Raw genomic sequence first — 23,677 nt, 5'->3', positions numbered from 1 at the left:
GATCAGTCATCATCATTGACCCCTGGCCGCTTCACCTGTGATCCCCCAAGTGGACATCTGGAGGCCTTTGTCTTCAGTCCTGACCGATTGGTCGGGAATCCGCTGTGAGCCCGGCTCCTGAGCCGGGTCTCCCGGTAAGTGTCCACTGCAGCATGGCTGGGACAGGTTTCGGTTCTGAAGGTTCTGCGTACACTCCGTGAAGCCGGATGAGAGTCACAGGCTACTTTGTTTGACAGCTACCCGCTGGGCTGGAAGTCTTTCTTCTTGGCCCTTTCCTTTGAGTGAGGATTCACTCCCTGACTCCCGAGGCTGAAATATTTTTCCTGGCTCTTTGGGAAGCCTCTCTATTCTTTTTGATCCTGCTTCTTCCAAGGAAACTTCTCAGTGGACTGAAGCCCCTCTACTCCGTCCCTCTGCTGAATTTGGAACTTGACTGCTTCCTCGAAGACCCCTCCCTTCCCACGGCCTCTCCTACCACCTTTGGTCTGTTCTGTTCCCTTGTATCTCCTGATAGGTCCCTTCAAACCTCTGCCTCCTCCCTCCCTCTGTCTGCCCCTGCCAGACCTTTGAATAATTAGCTCCCTGGCTCCATCAGGGTTTCTCAAGGGATCCAGGGACTCCTGGGACCAACTACCCAAAGCTAAGAAGAATAATGTTCTTTGGAAACAGACTGGATATTTTATTCGCTTAGATGGGCTTTGGAGACTTCCAGGCAGCTGCTGGGGGTCCCCTCAATCTCTCCCCTAAAATGTATTACACAGCCTCCTTAAAATTACACATTGGTGGTGGTGGGGAGAGACTGGGTGGCGCTGTCGGTTGAGCATCTGACTCTTGATTTTGGCTCAGATCATGATCTCAGGGTCCTGGGATCCAGCCCCATCCTGAGCTATTCACTCAGTGAAGAATCTGCTTGTCCTTCTCTCTCTGCTCCTCCCCTGTGTGCCCTCTCTTTCTCTCTCAAATAAATAAATAAAATCTTTTTTTAAAAATTACATATTGGGGCACCTGAAAAGCTTAGATGTCTCCTCCACAAACACTGGTAAAAAGCTTCAGCTCTCATACCGAATAAACAAACTCAACTTGTCCCATCTGCCAGAAACACAATTCACGTAAAAATACAAAATGGAGCGAAGATGAGATCTAAAAAGCCATGGTTTTACTAAAAGGCTAAAATTTTAGAATGAAACCTGTAAGATCTCTGTGTGCACCGTCCGTTTGTGTGTGTGTATATGTATGTGATGTATGTGTGATATTGTACTCAAGATGGCATTGCCGACTAATTCATGGAATCCCTTAACAGAGCTATATTCAACATGGCTTAGATAGAAATCAGCACTTCTATTAATTAAGTCTTTCTGAAACACCCAGACATATAGAAACTAACCAAAATATTTTTCAAGCCCATATCTTTTGAGGAAATATGCACAAATAAGAACAGTTTAATAGCATTGGTTGGACAAAAACAGCCATGTCTTTTGATTTATCAGCACTGAAGTATTGTTCAAGCATATGTTTTATGTTTTATCAGTAGTTAAATAAGGTAATGTCATATCTACCAGATGTTTAAGATTGTAAAAAAGTATAAATTGAACCTAAGAACAAATGCTGAGTAAAGATGCAGTAAAAATGAATTGCTTGATATCCATGACCTTGTGTAGGTCAAGCACCGCAGAAAAGAGAAAACCCTTGTCTTCAACTTTTTCGGCTTTTGTTTCCATGATGATTGCCTAACATGTATGGGCTGTAAAAATGGTTAGTGGAAATAGCTTGAGATGCTGGGTAGTGTTGCTTAATGTTCTAATATGCCCGCCTAAGAACAGTTTCCAGAATTTTTTTACTGGCTTGCAATCTTAACAGTTATGCTACATTAAATTAAGTAATAGATATTCATTAAATATCTAAGTCATTTCTAGGGGCACCTGGGTGGCTCATATCACGATCCCGGGGTCCTGGGGTCTGCCTTTGGCTCAGATCCCAATCCCAGGCTTCTGGAGTTGAGTCCTGCTCCCCGCAGGGAGCCTACTTCTCCCTCTGCCTATGTCTCTGCCTCTCTCTGTGTGTCTCTCATGAATAAATAAATAAAATCTTTTAAAAAAGTCATTTCTAATCACTTAGTAGTCAGATAAACCACTAAGACATTAATTACCAAGCACAAATTCAAGCTTATACACTTTTGGCTTTTTATTCTTATATGGTATAAAGAAATTTCTTTGAGTCTATTAATAAACAAGAAAGGCCATACTAGAAGAACCATATATTTCAAGAAATTGTGAGATGGCATATTCATAAAATTTGCTGATTTACTATAGAACATTGATATATACACAGTTAATTATCTACTTCCTTGTTTTCACTGGAAATTAAGATTATGAAGGATTAAGAATTCTAATCAAAATATGTAAATGAATTGCTAGAAATATCTAGGAATAATAAGGGTGAAGGAAAAAACTGCATGCAGAATATGCAAGAATGTGAGCTATATTTCTATTTAGGAAAAAGGAGAATAATTTTGCCTTCAAAAAATAAAAATTAAAAAAAATAATTTTGTCTTCAATGTGCAAGTTATTTAGGGGTTGCTTAATAGTTTTTCCGGAATGAGAAAGAGGAAAATAAGGGACAAAAAAAAACATTTGAGTGGATATAGAAGGTGTAGGGAGTTAGTGGAAAAGGAATTTCATGTCAACGGTCAAGCTGGCTTAGATCGAATTGATTTATTTATAAGGTCTTAAAAATGAGCCAGATAGTGTACAGGTGCAGAACTAGAGTTTGGTTTTGTTTCTGCTGAAACAAAAAGCTTTTCTTGGATTATTGGTCTGCTCTTTGTAAGAGATTGTAGGTTTTTCTTTACCTTTTAAGTAAAACTGCCTAGGAAACAAAGATTGTGTTCTATCCGCATAATTTCACAAGTTTATGTTAACTATATCATGTCATTGATTATTTAAGAGAACACAGGCTTTTCACTTTTTAAAAAAGTTTTATTTATTTAAGAGAGAGAGAGCTGAGGGAGGGGCAAAGGGAAAGGGAGAAGCAGACACCCTCCCCACCCCCGCAGCCCCATTGAGCGCAAAGATGCAGGGCTCCATCCCATGACCCTGAGATCATGACCTGAGCTGAAGTCAGTTGCTTAACCCACTGAGCCCCCCAGGCGCCCTCCAGACTTTTCTTTTAAAAGATCTAGGGTTTTTGTTTCGTTTTTATATTTCTGACAATTTTGCCTTCCCAAAAATCAATTCCTAAATGAAATCTTGATCTTAAACTGACCTTGAACTGGGTCCCTGGAAAATCTCCAGGGATTTGTTCTTTCACATTTGTAAAAAGAGAGATGTTAAAAATAATCCGGTTTATTTGACATGTTGAATCGCATGGCAGGCACTGTCAAATCAGAAGTGCTTTAACTTTTCCTGTTATATTTGTATGGGTAAATATTTTAAATTAATATAAATATTTTCGAAATTGCATGAAGTTCATAGAAATTTGTCAATGCTTTGCAGCTTTTGAAATGTCCTGGTATAACGTTATTAGTCATAATTCTAGTTATTATCTTAATGTGTTGTAAGTCACAGAGACAATTACATTCCCTTGTCAGTTAATTGTATTATAATGAACTCTCACCAGATCTTTAGCCACAGCCATTTTAAGCCTTTTGTCATTTACAGATAGTAAGTTTTCCTCTGATGCTTTCCCGAAAAGGTCATATAATCAGTTGGCAGCCAAAATGCTTCATCCTAATTAGCAAGGACTATTTCAGAGACCCCGGGAAAGGACCAGGGCAGGTATTCTGGGGAACAGTCTTCTGATGACATTGAATAACCTTTAGATCACGTAGCTGCCTTGCATAAGGATTTCCAGAACTAGCAGAGAAGCTGATGGGTTCATCAAATTGCTAACCCAAGATCAAGCAGAACAAGAATTAATTGCACGGGACTGAATTAACCAGTGAAGGATGATCTCAGTTTTTGCACCGAACTTTGCTGTTTTTCTTAATGTTCTATTTTCTGGATTTAAAGAATTCCTTTCCCTTTTATCTCAAGCTGTCTAGAACTCAGGACAATTTAGTAGATGGTGCTTTTGCAAACAGAAACAGAACAGGTTCCCTGATCCCTCCAGAATTTGGAAACCCATATGGAGTATTCTTTTCAAGGTAATATAATTATTTACCTAAGTTCAATAAGGATCTGTTTCCTTATGACAGGACATCATTGGAAACTGGTTATATTCCCAAGGCCTTGCTTGGGTTGTCATAGTTGAGAATGATGTGCCTAGAACAAAATGGAAGAAACTAAGGTTGATTTATGGAGCCAATGTGTAAAAGCCCTGTTGGAAAAACCAGCCTGGTACCTGGCTTTATGGACGCCCAGCCTTGCAGGTGAGTAAGGAATGTCACTTCCTGGCAGATCCAGGGACCTTAGGACACCTTGGGGGACCTTGAGAAGAGAGGAATTCACCCAAATCTATAGGTATTGCCAGAAAGATCTGGTGGTGAGTTCTTGGCTTTGCTTTCTTATGAAAGATTCCAGCAAAGAAAAGTTTAAAATGCCTGTGTGGTCAATTGCCATCTTTGCTGCCCTTGTGTGAAAAATCATGCCAAATCTAATGACATGAGACGTATTGAATAAGCAAGAGTCAAAAAGAGAGGTGACCGTAGAGACAGATTTTCAAAATTTTAGTGGGAAACTATGGCCCACCTGCCTGGGTTTTTAAATTATAGTCCTATTAATTGTCTGAGCTATTTTGGCCTTTGGTGAAACTCCATTTTCCTGTCTATTTTGTTGCCTACCTATAAACTGGACTGGATCCTGCCATCTGCATGCTGTGTCAGATCTTCTAGTTTCCTTCGAGGTCCAGCTACAACTCTCCAACCTGAAGTTTCCAATTTTCCTGCTGACCTGGAGTTACTGAGAACTAAATCCCACTGCCTAGATCCTTATGGGGAGGATCTGAAGAAACCCTGGGAGCTGAGGCTGGACATTTCCACTCTCTTCTCGGAGAAATAGACACAGGCTGGGCCACTGATGACTGGGCCGTCACTGAGGACATTCAAGCCACAAACCAGGAGTTCCTTTGGATTTCCTCTGTTGTTCTCATTTCACCACCTGAAGATGCTCCAGGCTCCACATCTAGAAATCTCGACTGGCTGCCTTCTGGACTCAGAAACTAGGTTTCGTCTTGCACGAGCCACCGATGTTTGGTTTCTTTTATTGGTATAGAAATCTCCCCCATTTAGATACCTGGTACTTTGCAGCATCCAGCAAACGCCCTCTACTACCAAGTCTGACGGATGGTTCTGTGGGTCATTTCTGAACAAAGTGACCGATGAGAAATGGACTCATATTGTTCAGAAAGGAGAATGTCTTTTCTTTCCTCGAACAAGAACGGGGATGGATGAAGACTCTCTCCTTGACCAAACTTCAGTGAGGCTCCTCTGAGATCCCCTCTTCAATCAGGCCTGACCTTTGGGCTTCTGTGTCCATCTTGGCCTTTCCGACATGTAGCAAAAGCTCTGCTGGGGCAGTTTGGCAAGAACACCCACCCGCCCTCAATATCTGGTTAAATTCGTCACCTCACCACCCCCTAGGTGATGTCTGGTCACCAGGCCTGCCTTCAGCAAGAATCCTGTTTTGTTTTGTTTAAAAGATTTTATTTATTTGTTCATGAGAGACAGAGAGAGAGAGAGATAGGCAGAGACACAGGCAGAGGGAGAAGCAGGCTCCATGCACCGGGAGCCCGACGTGGGACTCGATCCCAGGACCCCGGGATCATGACCTGAGCCCAAGGCAGAAGCTTAACCACTAAGCCACCCAGATGTCCCAGCAAGAATCCTGTTAAATCACTTTAGCAAGAACCCCCTACCATCTTAAGGGATTCTCCACCCACAGAACCGCCACCCCCAGTCCCTCCTTGGCTGTAAATCCCCACTTTTCTGCTTCAGTTGAGGGCAGTTGTATAGTGAGGTCTTTTTTCCCCTCATTGCTTCAGTTCTTGAATGATATCTGCTTTTACTTGAACGTCTGTCCGGCTCTGGTTTTCCACATCAGCATCTCTGCCCAGATCTAGGTCAGAACCCTGCATCCTCCGGAAGCTCTGCTCCCCCCACCCCATTCTTCAGAGCCCTGCAGGGAGGGGCTGCCAACACTTTCCTGGGACTCGGGTGACACCTAGTGGTCATTCTAGGTGGCCGCCCAGGCTGTGCTCCACACCCCCGGGCCCCCTTGCTCCTGGACCCTGTGGCAGACTGGGGATGCCCGGGAGAGCGCAGGGACAGGATCAGCATCGCCTCTGTCATCCTTTATTGCCATCAACACTGCCTCCCACAGAGAGCAGACCGGGCCACATGGCCCTGAGCACACCACCCCCACCCTGCCCACACCTCCTCCATTTCTCCGTTCCTGCAAAGTGTGCATCTTAATGGAGAGCACACTGTGGGGTTTGAGGATGAAATGAGGCCATGGAGGGGAATGTCCTGGCACAGGGCCTGGCATGAAGAACGGAAACCATCAGCACTGGTGACTCGTGCCCTTGGCTGGCATTTCAGACCAAAGGTCCCCAGGGCCAGATTGGCAGAAAGCAGTAAGTAGAAGGAAGAAGGAGCTATGGAACATTCATGGGGACATTCTCCCCAAAATGGAAACCTGGCAGAAGCAAAGCCGTGGTTTAGCAAGAAAATCTGGCTCCGTGCATATGGGTGTGAGGGGGAGAGGGAGGGAGGCAGAGAAGGAGGAGGGGAGAGAGGGGGAGAGAGGCAGTGGGAAGGTTCTGGGGAGCACCCGTGGCCCCAAACCCACAGCCGGGCACCTGGCACCTGCCCAGCCTTGATCTCACTCAGCTGGGCCGAAGAGCCATCCCCCCTCTTGCTCAGGACTGGACCGTGAACCGGAGAGGAGGCCCTCTCCTCCCCAGGGGTTGGCACGGCAACGCTGGCTGTCAGCTACCCAGTAGTGGCTTCCTAACGAGCAGCTGACACCACCAACTGTGACAAGCACAGTCCGGGAGGCAGGGGTGCCCGGCACGCGGGCGCTGGGCCCTGCCAACAGCAACCCAGCTGGAATACCCACGCTCTGCCTGGGCAGGCCGGCCGGGCTCTCGGGCTCTCAGGGCCCTGTAAGGAGAGTGGGGTTTATTAAGCGCTTACTGTATGCCAAGCACATGTGCTCAGAGCTTTGTGCATGCCGTGTCATTCGATCCTCTTAGCGACCCTGCCAGGTGCGGGCTCGTCACAGCTTTATTTCTCAAAGGAGCAAACGGAGGCCCAGAGAAGTGTGAAATGAGGATGGATAATTCCTGGGATCCTTCCGATGATCAATAAGACAATGGATTTGGGAAAGAGAATGGTCAGATGGGCGCAAATACTAAGTTTTTGGTCCCATGAAAACCCTGGTCCCTGGGTCCCCCAGGCCCAGAAAGAAGAGGGGCTTGTGTGAAGTCATCCTTCCTCTAGCTGCCTTCCCCCCCAAGACCTGGGCTTTCTCTCTCAAGCCTCACCATTTGCCACCCCCTCTAGCTTCACCCCTGCTCCGCACTCATCTCTGCTCCTGTCTGACCCCAGCCTCCCTCCTGGCCTCCGCCCAGCACAGGCCCCTCCTCTCTGCCTTGCCCGGCTAACTCCCACTTATCCTCCAGGTGGGTCCAAAGGCTTTGCTGACCAGCAGACCCGGATGCGGTGCCCCCAGTGCCTGCATCTGCACCCTCCTTCCCCGTTCCTCACTGTCCTGTTGTTACCTGTGTGTCCCCACCTGAGCCGGGGGGCTCAGGTTGAGGGGGGACCCCTCCTACTCCCCCTGAATCCATTGTGCTCAGCCCAATCTCACCACACCAAGTGTTCGGGTGATGGATGAACGAAACCACACAACGGGTTAGCGCCTTAGCCAGAACCAGAGCCTAGGCCTCCCTCCAGGGCCAGTGTTTAACCCCCTGGAGTAACTTTTTTGGTCACTGCCCCCTCCCCACCAAGACTCCCCAGGGTGGGGTACAGGGGGCAGAGGCTGGCAACACTGGGCTCAAGTCCCCTGCTCTGGACGTGTTAACCGTGTGGAGCTCTTGACACCTGCCTGGGGATGAGTCAGGCGTTCTGTGTTCGAAGGTAGCACTGTGTCTGGACAAGATGAGCGCTCAGCCCCTGGGGGCTCCTTGGGGGGCATGTGGGCTCCCCGTCTCTTTGCTCAGGGACTCGGGGCCTGGGCCATGCCCCCACTTTGTTCTTTCGTCTGGATGGGATTCCACACTTGCCAGTGGGCTCAGTCATGCCTGACCCTTCACAGGAGCCACCAGGCCAGGCCCTCACTGACCCAGAAACCCAGTCACCTCGCTCCCCACCACGCCCCAGCCCGCGCCCGCCTCCCAGACCCACAGCCGGCCCCCGCTGCCATATGCCATATGCTGTGCTCCCCACATCTGCTCATCCCTGCGCCTTTCACAGCTTCACAGACACCCCGGGAGTGGGAACGGGGACCGCGACTCCGCAGACTCGGCCCCCACGCGCGCAGCCAGCGTCTCCGCCGTGGGGCGCTGAGCCCAGCCCCTGCCCGGGGTGGACGGTGCACCCACGCCCCACCCCCTCGCTGGCTGATGGCTCCTCCAGACACGAGAAACAGCCCATCCACAGGGGGCTACTGTGAAAATACATCCACGTTCGCTGCAAGGCTGTCTCCCCCGAGGCGGGGGGCTCACCCCTCAGTGCCAAGCGGTGAAGGGATGAAGGAATGAGTGTGAGAGAGACCCGCCGCCTTCACACTCATCCTCCCTGTTACCACGTGCCCCCGAGGACACTGCGGCTCCAGGCGCCTGAGCTCCCCAAGTGCACACAGGTGGAAAGTGGTTGTGTTGCAGAGAATGAGGGTGGGGCCCCCCACTGCTCCCAGGATCAGGCCCAGGCTCCTCAGGGGGACCGCAAGGCTCTCCTCAACCCAGCCCTGCCCACCTCCTCACTTTTGTTGGTTCTGGAAAACCACTCCCCACATTCCACACTCCCCACTGGGAGCTACTTGTGATCCTGTCACAGTCCATGTTCTCTTGACCACGTGTCATTCAACATCCACATCAGCGATGGGCAGAGGCTCTTGCCCTCATGAGCTTACACTCCCGCGGGGTAGACGGACCATGAGTACAGGTGCACTGAGCTGCAGGGAACAGAACTGGAAGGGGCAGAACGAGGGAGAAGGCACTAGGCCGGAGGGTGGGGGGCAGTATCAAATAGGGTGGTCGGCATCAGCTTCACGAGGGAGGTGAGATGGCAGCAAAGCTGGAGGAGATAGGGAGTGAGCCGTGGGCAAAGCCCCTTCCAGGCAGAGGGAACAGCCAGGTGGGGACAGGTCCTCCAAAGAGAGCGTGCCCGGGGTGCTCAAGGACCAGCATGGAGGCTAGAGTAGCCGAGGTGGTGTGGGGAGAGAGCAGAGGAGGCGAGTCCAGAAGTGGGGGCCAATGGGGACCTCTTGGGCCCTGGGAGGACGTTGGCTCTTAGAGGGAGAAGGGGAGCCAGTGGAGGACGGGAGTAGAGCGGGGACCTGGTCAGACGCCAGGCACTGTGCTTGCTGACCAGCTGCTGCGCAGGAGAAGAGATTGTAGAGGCCCGGGTGGGGGCGGAGAGAACGAGAAGAGCAGGTGCCGTAGCCCAGGTGATGGCGACTCCAACCGTCGTGGCAGCCACGAAGGTGGTGAGAAGTGGTCAGATTCGAGATGTTTCCTCTCTCATTTTATTTTTTTAATGTGTGCCTTTTACTAAGTATTTTATAAATACATACAGAATCTAGTTTTATTTTGAAAGGAGTGCCAACAGATTGGATGTGGGATGTGAGATATGAGAGAAAGAATTTGACATGCAGATTTTTGGCCTGGGGGGGGGGCAAAGATGGAGGCGGGCCCCTCAGCTGAGATGGGGAGGGGCAGGTGGCAGGGATTCATATTGAATTACCTTCCATCCTTCTCCCCGGGGAGGCTCTGCACCCCCCTGGCCATCCTGAGTCCCCCGATGAGGTGTCAGACCCCCAGCACTCCCCCTGGGAAGCCAGGCCTGGCCCTCCTGGGTGGCGGTCATTGCTCCCCACGCTGACCCCTGTTCCAGCATTCTGCAGCCTGCAGTAGTATCATTGTCTGTTGACTTGTGTTCCCCTGATCTGCGAGCTACTTGGAGTCTGATGCATCTTTATTTCTCTGCTCTTAGCACAGGGCCTGGCTTGGAGTAGGCCCTGAGGGTTTACTTGTTGATGGGTGAATGGCTGTCCTTCCAGGAGAGCAGATTTCTCAGCAAAAGTCAACGACATCCCTCTGCAATCCCAGCTCTCAGAACCAAGTGGGGTTTGGATGCCAGCACGGGCCCATTCCCTCTAACTTACGCATCAGGGGTTGAGACCCAGGGAGAGGAAGGTGGCCTGGATCTCTCACCGGAGCCTCTGTCTTCCCTACTGGGCACAGCCCCGGCCCTCTGTCTCCTCTGTGGCAGATGCCAGATATGCCCAGAGTCCTGAGCTGGCCTCTGCTGTGGTCAGAACCCCCTAGGAGTGGAGGGGCCTGGCTTGGACCCAACCACACTAATTCCACACCTGCTTTTCTGCAACCGCCTACCTCAGACCTTTACGACTATTGCCATGGATGCCCACCAACCTCAAGCTCCTCTTCTGCAGTTGTAATTAATAGAGCACATGCGGGTAGGGAAGGAAGGAAATAAAGAAGGAAGTAAGAGAAGGAGGAGAGAGGGGGAGGGAGGGAGGGAGGGAGGGAGGGAGGGAGGAAGGGAGAAGGAAGGGCAGATGAATTTACCACTCGACCTTGCCAGCTGAGCGAGGCAGAGCCCAGAGCCCCAGCTCCCAGACCCTCTGCTGACCACCCGCCCCTGCCTTCCCTTACTGTCTCTTCACATGAGTGACAGCATCACTCAATCCAGATTTTAAGTGGCTGAACTTGAACTTCTAAAGGCTGCTACAGCTCTTGAAGCTCTCCCCAGGATTTTTAGACCTGATTTTATTTGTTTTCCTAAAACCTCTGAATCCCTGATGCCCTGCACCGTGCCCGACGCTTAGTGGGGGGCTCACGACATGTTTGTTGGATGACCGTGTGATTACAGGCCTCTGCGTGTTTTCCCTTATATGAAGGTGGCCTTTCTCCTCTCAGACCTGCAAGGTTCAGGGCAGGGGCCACGTCCACAATATTTTGTGGCCTCAAGCTGCAGCACAGGGCCGAGAACCCAGCAGTCTCCATGAATGAAGACCAGTTACATCAGTGCGCTATACAGTGTAACAGGCCACGCTACAACTTAGTGACTTCAAATGTCAGCCTTTATTCGGCTCACAGTTCTGCAATTGGCAACTTAGCCTGGGCTGAGCCGGGCACACAGTTGTTCCAGTTCCAGCTAGTTTCTCTCGTGGGTCACCGTCTGCAATGCGTGGGCTTTGCTGATCTTTGCTGAGCGCTCTCACATGTCTGAGGTCTGAGTAGACACAGCAGGGCTGATGGACTCTGGCTCCCATCTGCCAGGGGGTCCGCCCAGGCTTTTTCTCGGCAGAGCTCGGCATCCTGAGAGAGTTAGAGCACCAGGCCTCCAGAAGCCTAGGCTGGGAAACTGGTAGACCGTCCATAGGTTCCACGACATTCTATTGGCCAATGTCATTCACAAGGCCGGTGTGGAGTTCAGATTCCAACTGGGAAAAATAGACTCGACTTCTTGATGGGCAGAGCTGAGCGTCCCTTCACGAGAGGCAAGGATAAGAGAGGTAAGGACACTTGTGGCCAATTTTGCAACCTGCCATACCAGTTGGGCATTATAAACAATAGAGCCCGCTCAGGTCAGGTCACTTCGGTGTTGGTTAGAATCTAAGTCTGATATCACCAGGGGCTTCTGGATTTGGACGGAAATTTCGGGGATCTCTGACACCCCCTTCCAGGCCCTCTTTCTCTCCCTTTGACAACATCCTGGTCGTGACACTCACGTGGCAGTGGTGGCTGTGGATATCCTCACACTGTGTCCAGATGAAAATGGCATTAATTTTTCCTACCTGAGGGATGTCAGAGAACAGAACCCGAACAGAGGAGAGACGAAATCCCAGTGCACCTCTCGGATCCTCAGCTGTGTGCAAAGACCATGTTTTGCAGGATCCCTGCTCTGCCCCCAGCTGGACATGGGTTGTGTGCCCAGTCCCCAAGTCCACCCTGCATCCTGATTTTGGGGTAGGAGTGGAGGGAGAGTTTAGGGTAGATCCTGGGTCCCCTTCCACCTCCTGGAAATCCCTGGATGGGGGTTGGGAACATCTTTCTCTCCTGTCACCTGTTAAATTGCTTCTTAGCACTTAACGACTTTCAGAAGGTGTTATTTATTTGTGTCTATGAGTAGGGGCTGTCTCCCTCCACGGCGTGCCAGGATTTTATCTTTTCTATTGCTGATCGGCAGCCCTCTGGTTGGGAGCACCCTAGGCCAGGTGCTGAAGGGTGACTGCAGAAATGGAGCTGTTGGGGATGGCGTGAGAAGGTTTCCGGGAGGGACAGGTGACACTGGAGCGATGCTGACCCACAGGGGGGCCAGCGGCTGCCTAGCACTGGAGCTTCCTCCTGCCGCAGCGGGGCCGGCTGGAGAAGAGCTGCTTGAAGTTTTTCTCGTAGGTGGGCAGGCTCGCTCTGAAGCAGTACGCAGATTGCTTGTCACACTCACATGCCCGCAGCCCACAGAGGCAGCTGACGCTGGGACCCAGGGGACACTTGCCTGCAGAGAGAGAAGGGTCACTAGGGGCTCCGCTTGGTTCTAAGGTCAGGGAAAACAGGGGCTTGCTGCAAGGGGGTCAAGGATTGAACAGAGAGGGAGGAATTTGGGAGTCCATCTCCTGTGTCCCCAGTCACACCTGGACATGCCACAGGACTAGAGTGAAGAGAAGCAGGGAGGAAACGGGAGAGGGAGCAGGGGTGGGGTGGCTGGGCTGCAATGGGGAGGGGTGCCCTGAGCCGGCCTGCAGGTCAACAAGACGGGACCCACTTCTCAGAGCTAACCTCACAGTTCCAGCTGCTTGCTTGACATCTCGCGTGGACGTGTCCGGCATCTCCAACTTCAGGCGTTCAGAGGGAACACTTGATGCAGCGCTCCCTCCACCCACCGGCCTGTCCTTCACCCACGCTCCCGGCTCGCAAACCGCACCACCTCCTACTCGAGCCAGAAAGTGAGCAGCAGCCTGGGTTCCTCCCCGCCTTCCACTTTGCACATCCATCCACTTTGCACATCCAGTCCACAGCAAGCGCCACTGATGCCTCTGTTTAAAATACTTCCGGCTCCACCCCCTTCCCTCCACCTTCTTGGCCGCTACCCCCAATCCCTGTCCCCTCCAGCTGTCCTCTCTAACAGGAGGAAACGCACAGGGGCCTTCCTAAACTGTCACCTGGATGGGGTCCTCTCTCCTGCCTAAGCCCCAGTGCAGTTTCCCAGTGTTGGGGGAAGACATCCACATCCTCGCCAGGCGTGATCCGGCCCCCGCCAACCTCTCCATCCCCACTGTCCTTCGCTCTGCTCCAGGCACGCTGGCCTATCACATGCCTGCTTTGGTCTTGTCCCGGGGCCTTTGCTCTCACCGTTCTGTCTAAAACACTTCCCTCCAGGATCTTCAAGTGACTTGGATCCATTATCTTCTTTGGGTCTCGGTCAGATTTCCCCTCCTCAGAGAGCCCTCCCGGACCCCTGATCTAGGGCTCCCTCCAGCCACTCTTCCGCACATCCCGGTTATTTCATTCCCTGTGCCTTGCACAACCCGTACGCCTCTTATGGGTCGGCTTGCATGTGTCCGTCTTCCCTCAGTGGAGTGTGAGCTCTGTGAGGCCGGCGCTTTGCCTGTCTTGTCTGCACGGCATCCCCAGTGTGCAGAACAAATGCTGGTGCATGGTAGGTGCTCAACTGAGGGTCCCTGACGAATGTAGCCTCTCTCTATGGGCCTTTGGGATTGAGTGTCTGTCCTTAGGCCAAGTCACCACTAGATGGAGATCTTTTATTTAGTTGTCAGAACTGTAGTGCTGAGAGAGAGAGAGAGAGAGAGAGAGAGAGAGAGAGAGAGAGTGTGTGTGTGTGTGGGTGTGTGTGGGTGTGTTCCACTCTCCTCTGAGGGTTGAGGGTGAGGAAGGGAGGCAGCCAGACTCCCCAGTTTGTTGACCATGGGCAAGTTAGCCTCAGTATCCATATTTACAAAATGATGATAAAAATATTAGTGTCAAAAATAAATAATGATGTCTACTGGGCAGGATCGTTGGGAGGATTTTCGCTGCTGTTTACAGAGGGAGTGGTTTGGACGTGGCAGGCTCGCCCAGAGTGCTCCGTAAGGGCTTTTGGTGACGGTGATGGTGAAGCATCTGGGAAGGAGAGGGGCCCTTTGAGGTTGGCCCCAGTGCTGGCTGTCCTGTTTGTTTGCTTTTCTCCCTCTGAAGTCCGATTCTGGCAGCAAGCTGTCCTCCCACATCTCTCTGGAGACTCAGTTTCTCAAGGCACATCGACACCCACCCCCTATGCTTCAGCTGTGCCCTCCATGCACCCTCATGAAATGTGCCAGGGATGCTCCTGCCCCTGGCTCTCTGCTCCTGTCATTCCCACTGTTCCTGATACCTGGCTCACCTTTGTCCTCCCTCTTTCCATCTGTGAAGATCCTCCAGGATCCATCAAGCCCCAGCTCCTCCAGGAGCCTCTCTCAAGCCCCTGTCCCTTCCAGGCCTCTCGTCACCACTGCCACCGCCGTACCCAGCACACCCCTTGCTTCCCTCTGGGGTGGCTGCTGTGGTCTACAGGGGCCCACTTGGACTCATGGCTGGTGTTCTCAGGGGGCTACTTGGGTGCAGGGCACCGCCCCTTCAACCACACTCTCCTCCAGAAAGGGCCTGGTGTCCCTGTGCTGTCACTCACCCAGGTACTGCCACTCTGCCTTGGCCACTTCCTCTTCTTTGTCCTCTTTCTGGTTACCTCGGTCCTCTGTTCCTCTCTTCCGTTCTTCCATCTCACTTGTCCTTTGTCCTTTCTCTTCGCTGTCCATTTCTTGCTTTAGCTGGTCCTTTCTGACGCCTGGAGTATGACCCTCTCCTGTTGTGCAGTGTGACCTCTAATGCCTCGCCTGGGGCCCAGACCCCCAGAAACTGATCTTGAGCAGGGGTCAATGGCTGTGGACAATCATTTCTGGGGCATCCCACAGCCATGGCCAGACTAGGCCTGTCAAGACCTAGAAGGAGAGGCAGCCCCAGGCCAAGAAATGTCCTCTTTGCAAGCCATCTTTTAAAAACAAGTCTGAATCCAGTTCCTATGTCTTTCAATTTGCTGGTGGAGAAACTGAGACATGAGGAAGGGAACTGATGGCTTCAGGACCATCTCTTTCAGTCCACGAAGTAGACTTCCACAACCAGGAGGAGGCAGGATGCTCTACCTTCCTGCCCACAGCGAACTCTGGTCCTGCCAGGCCTCTGCCTGCCTGTGCCCCAGGCCTCCACCCTCTCTCTAAATCCCCTCCCTGGGCCTCTGGTTCGGTCTCAGGGCTCTGAATGCCATCTGAATGCCCATGACTCTCGGGTTCTCGTCCCAGCCAGGTGTCTCCCCCCGAGCTTTAGACTCCAACATGTGCGTGTCCACTTGACTTCCCCGTCAGGCATCAAAAAAGCATCTCGAACTCAAGAAGGCTCATGCCGAGTGCTTGCCATGTCTCCATAGCCCGTTCTTCTCCATCTGCACAAGCTTGGTCAACTTCTTACCCATGGCTGTTTGGGCCGGGAACCTTGGATCCTGTCTCTTTTTCCTTCCCACCCTGCAACTCATCCATCAGCAGCTCCTGACAATTTACCTCCAAAACACCCAGCATCTGGCACTTCTCTCCTCCAGTCCACCACCCTGTGGAAGCATCTCCCCAGTGCTCACTAGTGGCTCCCCATCTTTCTTCCCTTGCTCCCCATCCTCCATGGGCAGTGGCCAGAGTGATCTTTCTAAAGCAACATTAGAGCACATCCTGCTTCAAACGCTCTGGTGGCTTCCCCTACTACTGAAGGAGAGGGTGCGCTCCTCCCCTGTCCACCCATCCAGTGGCCCCGGGTCCCTGCGCCACACCAGCCTCCACCGTCCTGCTGCCATCGCCTCGGCTCCTGCCACGCTGGCTAAATGCCACTTCCTTGTGAGGGCCTCTGCGGCCACCTGAAGTAGCCATCCCTCCCTCTCCCTGCCGCTGTCATTCCATATCCTGTCGTCTTGTCGCAGCACTGATCCACACCTGAGTGCACTTTATTTCTGAGTATTTTGGGACCTGATCCCCTCCCCCTGCAAGCTCCTTCTGGGCAGGGAGTTTGTCTTCTCAACGCACATCTTCAGCCCTAAACACGCAGTGAGCAGCCCATCACTAAGTGCTACTGCCTCACGGGGCTGGACGCTCACTGTCTTTGGGGCAGCGAAAGGATCCCCATCCTAGGAAACCTGGGAAGCCAGCTTCTCCATCCAGACCCACCATCTGCGTGCTTTAGAATCTCAGGCAAGTTGTTCATCCCCAAGCCTGTTGCCTCAGCTCTCAAATCGGGAAACAGACACTTGCATTAACTATTTCATGAGTTGTTCATTCATTCATTCATCAAACAGGTACAGTGTTCTTAACATGTGCCAGGCCTTTGGCTAATAACTGGAGGTACAGGTCCTCCTGCAAGCAGGCCCCACATTGCAATAGCTCCCAGGGCATCCTTCTCTGTGGGTTCTAATGAGGATGAGTCTGCCCCCGCCCCCAAGCCCCTAAGACAGGCTTGTTCCTTGCCCTCCAGAACTCATATTCTGCTTGGTGGGAGAGTGGCTGCATAAATAAGCAAGGTAATTTCAGGTAGACACAAATGCTAGGAGAGAAAAGGGTGATGTGTCAGCGAGTGGAGGTGTTGTGAAGGAATACATTCAGTAATGAAGGAGAAAGGTCTTTGCAAACTGCAAATTCCAGTGGTTACCATTGTTCACCTTCCCTCGTTGGCAGAGGGAGAAGTCCGAGGTTCAGACATGGAGGTGTAAGTGGCACTATTGGCTGGAACCTAGTCTCTGCCTCCCATGGCCCCTGCACTAATGCACACGTGCATATGTGGGTGGAGGTGGGGGGGTATCTCTGCTGGCTAATCTTAAAGTCCCCTGCAAATGCCAAGTACTTACGTAAGACCACCCAAAGGAGGGATAACAACCTCCCTGGTTGCTCGAGGGCAGCCGTCCCCACCTGGCAAATTAGCCCCAGGGCTTGGGTTACAGGCCTTTCTCTGCAAAGATCTCCCAGTGACATTTAAAGACATGGACAGGCCAAGTTGTTTTTCCCTTTCCCTTCCCTGCTCACCAACTGCATCCCGGATCAGCTGCAGGTTGCTAAGCAACCCAGGGCCAGGCTCTGGGTACAGGATTTCAGAACTTGGAGGCTGGGGTGGGAGGGTGGGGGAGACAGTTAACCCTTGCAGGGCAGCTCTTTGAACCCCGGTGGAACTGGGGTGAGGGAAGAGCTTTTCTTCCTTAGGAGTTAATGATAGTAGCTTGAGGCGCTGCAGGTGCAGAGGAGATGCTTCAGAGAAATCTCCTAACAGTAATGAAGCAAATCCCAGTGCTCTTCTGCAAAAGTCAAAAGGGGAAAAGAAAACTTAGATGCACATAGAAGTCTCAGCTTCCAAAAGGAAAGGCATTACCTAAGCACCTGCTATGGGCCTGACCCTTTATCTGGGTTACTTTGGTAACTTTATGAAGTACAGATTATTAACCCCATTTTACAGATGAAGAGACTAAGGCCCAGGCTAGTTGTGCAATTATCCAGCTAGAAGGGGTGGAGCTGGGATACAGACCCAGCTCTGCCTGACTCCAAAGGATGTGCTCTCTTTGGGCCTCTTAGCAGGGTACATAAAGCTCAGAAGATCTTTCAGAACAGAAAGATCTGGGGCATCACGGAGGAGCCGAGTCTCCATCTGCTTTTCTCTGTCCCCTGGGCTGGCAATGAGCATTCTGATGAGCATGCTGCTGACAGCAAGACTTGCATTCATGGGAACAAAGTGCATCCCCCCAACACCCTCCCGTCAGCCCCATGCTGCTGGGGAGCGCAGTGTGAGACAGGGGCACCAGCTCTGCGGCCAGACAATGTGGGTCCAACTTGCGACTCTTCTTTTCCTGGCTGTGGGACCGTGGCCATCTCAGCTAACCTCTCTGAGCCTCAGGATCCCTCTTGATAACCATGCCCACACCTCAAAGATGTATCCTGGAGGTTACGGTGCTGTGTGTAAAGTGTCTATCACGGATGCTCACAGACTGAAGCTGTTGCTAATATACCTATTTTATGGATAAAGAAACTCAGGCCCAGGAAACTCAGGCCAAGCAGTATGTTCCAGAGCATTGGAAAGGCTGAAGACACATGTGTTTTAATGTTGCCTGTTACTCAGATCAAACTCTTATGCCCTCTGGGCCTCAGCCTCCCGTCCCTACAATGAGCGGTTGGTCTAGAGGGTCTCTAAGGGCGCTTTCAGCCCTGGAGAATGCCAGGAAAACAGGACCTAAGGCTGCCTTGCTTTGTGCCCTGGCCCATGCACAGCGCTGGCCCTGGATGGGCATCCAGTAGGCACTCAAGCAATAGTGGACGAGTAAATGAATGTGACTGGGTCTGGTTCGTGGGCTCAGCATGTAGCAGCAGCAGACCCAGGATGAGAACCCAGATCACCCAGCTCCTAGCCCTGCTCCTGGTAGCAGGGCTTTGGCAGGTGGAGTGGGGCGGATGGGGGAGTTGGCCTGGTACGCACTGGCTGGGGCAGCTGAGGAGGAGGATGGTGATGCCCTGGTGGTGATGGGGAAGCATCCGTCTCCTCCCCGTGCTAACTCCCTAAGCAGGGCTCTGGAGTCCAGAAGGTCTGCTCAAGCTTTGGGAGCAACTGGCTTCCTGGCAGCATCGGTGGAAAGCACAGCCCAGGCTGCAAACTTTCCAGCCCAGCTCTCAGCCCCTGCCTGCATTTCCCACCACCACCCAGCAGGTGCCAAGCAGAAGATGTTTCCATGTGCCACCTCGGGGGTGGGGGGTGGGCTACAGCCTCTACCCCAGATCATTCTCCTGCATCTCCTGGGGCCCCCATGCTGTGGCTCTGGCCCTACATGGGAGGGGCAAGAGGATTGCTAAAGAAGCTGCTCAAAGAAAAAAAAAAAAAAAAGCTGCTCCAGGTGCAGAGGGCAGAGGCTTGCCCTGAGCCTGGGACCAGGGTGCAGGCAGGTCTTCTGCACCTACTGAATTTCCACTTCCCTCCTCAGATCACCTTTTCCCTTCTTCCTCAGTCCCTGAACCTTATGGGGGCATCAGAGGACAGAGCTCCTCAAGTACATTTTCTCTAAAAGTGATAACTTTTCAAGCACTTTAAGGTAACGCTTGACATGACATATGTTATGATCAAGAGGAAAAGAGATGAGAAGAAACCATAGGGAAGTGAGACCATAAACCAGGCTGAGAAGAGTCAGAGGCCCCTTTTGTGTGTGTGTGCACCCAGTCCAAACCCCGACTCCTGCCAGGTGAGGCCAGGAAAGGTGGGAAGAGGCTGCCAGAAAGTCGGTCTCTGCCTCCAATGGCATCATGTGCCAAAGTCAACAATACTTTGGGGGAAACCTCCGACCTTCTTCCCTTGGACCCCACCCCTCACTAGGTCCGGATCCCATCCCCTGCACGCGGCCTGGGGGACCTCCCAGAAGACGCATTGCTCTGGTGTGAGCACAGTCATGGCCAGAGAGCTCCGACACAGAAGCCTCGTTGAACTCACGTGGGAAAAAGAGGATTCTCCCTGTCGACAGTGTGCCTGGGGGCTGGGGGCCATGGAGGCTGAGAAGCAGGGGTCTGAGCCCCCCACCCCCCAAGACTCAGGTCTCATCACTGGACCACGGACACCCCACAGCCCTAACGCTTGGTCAATCTTGCTGTGTCCTGAGCTGGGGCTCTGGGTAGGAGGCGCTGCTGGGGTTTGGGCTCTGAGCAGAGAGGAAGGGAAGGGAGGTGGCGGTTCCCTCACCTGGGGAAGAGACAGGTGAACTACGACACATTCATAGCTGAGCACAAATACGCACAGGGAGGAAAGGGGTCCATGCACCTCCACAAGGCCAGGTAGGAAGCCAGTTGCCCTAAAGGGCATTCAAACCACTGGTGCCATTGGAATGAAGGGCATTCACGAGAAGGCCCAGTGACTTCAAATGTGCTTTGACCAAACTTGCCCTACACACACCCACACCCTAGCAGCCCCAGAGATATGCTCTAGGGTATCAGGGGCCACTCCCCACCTGCTGGACACTCAGTACTGGCCCACCCTGTCCTTTGCTCTCTTCCTTGAATGGCCTCGATGACACATGAGTTCCCTTCCCTGACCCTTCCTATTTACTTTTGTGTCTCCCAGGGCACCTACCCATGCTTGGCATGTAGTCACCCTTAACAAATATTTGTCCAACCGAAAGACAGATGAGCTGCTTAGGTGACACATGACAGACCTAAGGAGGAATGTTCTCAACGGCAACAGTTGCCAGGCAAAGCTGCAAGATTCAGTGTAATCTGAAGTCAACAACTATTTATTGAGCAAGTACTATACCCCAGGCATGGGGCTGCATGCTCCCAGAGGGTGCTAGAGAGACAGCCGTGGACAGGAGAGACCAGAGACCAAGCAAGGGCTCCCAGGAAGCTCTGATTCCTAGAATTGTCACTTTTTGTCACAAAGCACGCCTCTGCCAGGAGGCAGACGTTAAGGAGAGGCCCGGGTTCAAAGCCATTTCCCCATAGAGAGGGCTACTTACAAACCACGGTCCCGTTGGCGATGTGGAACTGGTAGCCGTTCAGCACAGGCTGGCAGCCGAGCTGCTTCAGCTTCCCGTAGCAGCAATCATGCGCCAGGCAGCATCTGGGGGCCAGACCAGAGGGGGTGAGGGGTTTCCCCAGTGGGTGGGCCCTGGGGCATCAGCAGGGTGGAGACGGAGGGTGCAATCTGGAAAGGACTCCCCCATCTCCTCCCTGGAGTGAGACGGCATTGACAATAAGGAGGGAAGTCCCTAAAAATATTAACAATATAAACATAACCACTAACTGGCAGTGAGCTCTTTCTAGAAACTTCTGCTACCTCATTAGCTCCTCTATGAAACCCCGCGAAGTGTGATCATCATCCCTCTTTTGTAGAGGAGGAGATGAGATCCTAAGAGGGGAATTTCCTAAAATTATCCAGCTGGAAAATGAGAGACCTGGGGCCAAAACCTAGGTCCATGGGACTCGGTCATTCATGGAATGAACTTTTTCCTAAGCACCCGCTATGTGCCAAGCACTGTGATAGTCCCTGAGGAGACAGGGCTCAGCAAAAACCCCCAGAGTCCTTTAGATTTTGTTCTCACGATGTTCAAAGTGGCCTGGAGCAGGAAAAGGGAGAGCACCAAGAAGAGAAAACAGGTGGGCCTGCTTGGCCAGGGAAGGAAGGGCAGGAGGGCCGAGACCGGGGGCTGGATTCCAAGACAGGGAAAAGCAAATGCTCCGGACCAGACACTTCGGTCCTTCCTGTCCTCATCACTCCCTGCAAGTGGGCTCTTTGCTGTTTGTCATCTTTGTCTCATGGTGCTTTAAAATTCTCATCAGCCTTTGGGCTTGAAAGGGGAGGCGCAGAGCCTCAATGGGCCGGGACTGGGGGATGAGCAAATTCTTGTTCAGATCCTGACTTGGCCACTCAGGGGCTGGTGTGTCTTTAGACATTGCCAGGAGGTTTAGCAGGTCCTGACGGTTGGCGCCTGTAAGATGGGGATAGTAACTGCCCGGGCCACTGGATGTAAGGATTAAGTTAGGCCCTATATGCAAATCACACATGATGGGTAGTGTCAGGTCCCCTGCAGGGCTCTGGGGTCCCTCCCGCTAGAATATTCCATGCTCTCAGGAGTCCAGCCCAGAGGAATCAAGCTCCAAGAGCGACATTTCAGTCCCTGCAGCAGGTACGTATTTGTCCACGTGAGGTTCAAAGTGGCAAGAAACACCTGGCTTCTTCTCCCTTCAAATGAATGACGTGCAAACTATCTGTCACCTACCTCCCCATGCCCTCGCCAGGTTATGCCAACCTCCACTTTTTCTTGGGACTCACGCTCCCCATCCCCATGCTGAAGAGTAGGCCTGGCAGCCACGTTGGACCATGTGGCCTCGCCCAGATGGACAACTTTTCCAAACTGGGCCACCGGGATTCTCTCTCCCGGAATGTGGAATTAGGCCCGGGAGACAGCAGGGCAGTCTTGCTGTGCTCTAATCCTAAAAACTGGGTTGCTGAGAGAAGATCACGTTTGCTGTGACGTTTGAGAAGTGCAAATGTTTCTGGGGCTCTGAGCAGGACTGACTAGATAATTTTCGAGGCCTGGTGCAAAATGAGAATTTGGGGCGTGTTGTTCCAACACAAGAGCTTCAAGATGGCGGCTGCAGAGCGGCAAACCAGACGGGCTTCTGCTCCTTGCAGTGCGAGAGTCCTAACACCCTGCCCCCCCCACCCCACCCCGAAGGCTTGGGTTTCAGTGCAAATCAGAGGAAGGCAGGCCTGGAGCCTCTGGACTCACCTGTCAGTGTCATCCATGGGGGTCCCTTTGCCCCCAAGACCACAGTAGCAGCCATATCCATAATACGAGAAGAAGGCGCTCCGCCCTGTGATGTGTTTGACCATCCTCTGAAACTGCCAGAAGCTGCTGTGGGCAGGAGACATCACTGCCGGGGAGAAAATAAGAAAGAAGACAACAGGGTGGTGAGGACAAGCCCAGCCTGGCGACCTGTACCCAGAGGGCTTGCATCCAGGACATCAGGAGACCCCAAAACATGCCCCCATATGTGGGCACGGCTGGGATCATCAGCCCCTCTCATGGGGAAGGTAATAGGATCCGAACACTGTGTCCCACAGCCAGTTTCCTGCTAGCTGAGGCTGAGAACCCGGGTTCCATGATGTTCGGGACATTACTGCCAACCATGTCTTCCCCCGCAAAGTGAAAAACCACCATCCTAGGCAGAAACACCCTTGGGTCTGATACAACATTAACGGGAAAAGTTCAAAGCCTGAGATGCCAAAACCTACAAATATCATCAGGCAATTATAATCTCCCAGGAGACACAAAATACTTAAGAGGCAGAAAAGATACCCTCAATCTACTTTTTTTTTTTTTTTTACAGAATGTTTATGAAAGTGGGGGAAGAATATATATATACACACACACACACACACACACACACAGGGATATTTGCTGCAGCGCGTCCCTTGTGGTATCAAAAAATTGAACACCACCCACATATCCACTGACGGGAGAATAACTAAATGGTGACTTGAAAACATCTACTTTTAATAGCAATCTCTCTGGGCAGTGGGATTGAGGAAGTAGGTGGAGAAGATGAGAGGCACCGTTTATATACTTTAAGGCTGTTTGACTTTTTTTTTTTTTTTACAATGAACATGTATTACTTTTCTATTAAAACATTTGAAATGTATGTGTGGAAAAGCCTAGAAGCATGTATATCGGGCTCTTAAGAGCGGTTGCCTCTGGGGCCTGGGAGGGATGAGAGGTGGGCCTGGGAGGGATGAGAGGTGGCTTTATCTTGTTGATAATCACTTATTTTACTTTTTCATTGCCTGCAGATATTCATTTTGCGATACAATAACATGCAAACATGAACTTAAGGAAGAAAAACGGAGATAGAGGGTTTTGGGAAACGTTCACGAGAGACTTCCCTTGTGAAACTGCGGGTTTTGTTGTCGT

At 51.7% G+C, this 23,677-nt stretch overlaps 1 protein-coding gene across 5 annotated transcripts in view; it reads right to left on the bottom strand.

Moving 5' to 3' along the window:
• Positions 1-11,246: 11,246 nt before the first annotated feature.
• The window catches only part of PLA2G2C (phospholipase A2 group IIC), a 21,372-nt gene continuing 8,941 nt past the window's right edge, over positions 11,247-23,677 (bottom strand). For 3 of the 5 annotated variants that reach the window (XM_038531764.1, XM_038531765.1, XM_038531763.1), the window contains exons 3-5: positions 22,496-22,640; positions 20,720-20,823; positions 11,247-12,682 (exon numbers count right to left, since the gene is read on the bottom strand). In XM_038531764.1, the coding sequence (XP_038387692.1) occupies positions 12,513-12,682; positions 20,720-20,823; positions 22,496-22,640 (419 nt within the window). In that variant the 3' untranslated portion in view covers positions 11,247-12,512. The other 2 variants (XR_005356103.1, XM_038531766.1) reach the window with 2 other exon arrangements.

The sequence above is a fragment of the Canis lupus genome, chromosome 2 (assembly GCF_011100685.1).
Source record: "Canis lupus familiaris isolate Mischka breed German Shepherd chromosome 2, alternate assembly UU_Cfam_GSD_1.0, whole genome shotgun sequence".
Lineage (NCBI taxonomy): Eukaryota > Metazoa > Chordata > Mammalia > Carnivora > Canidae > Canis > Canis lupus.
The sequence above is the reverse complement of the archived record's forward strand: the minus strand, read 5'-3'. Positions and strand labels throughout refer to the sequence as shown.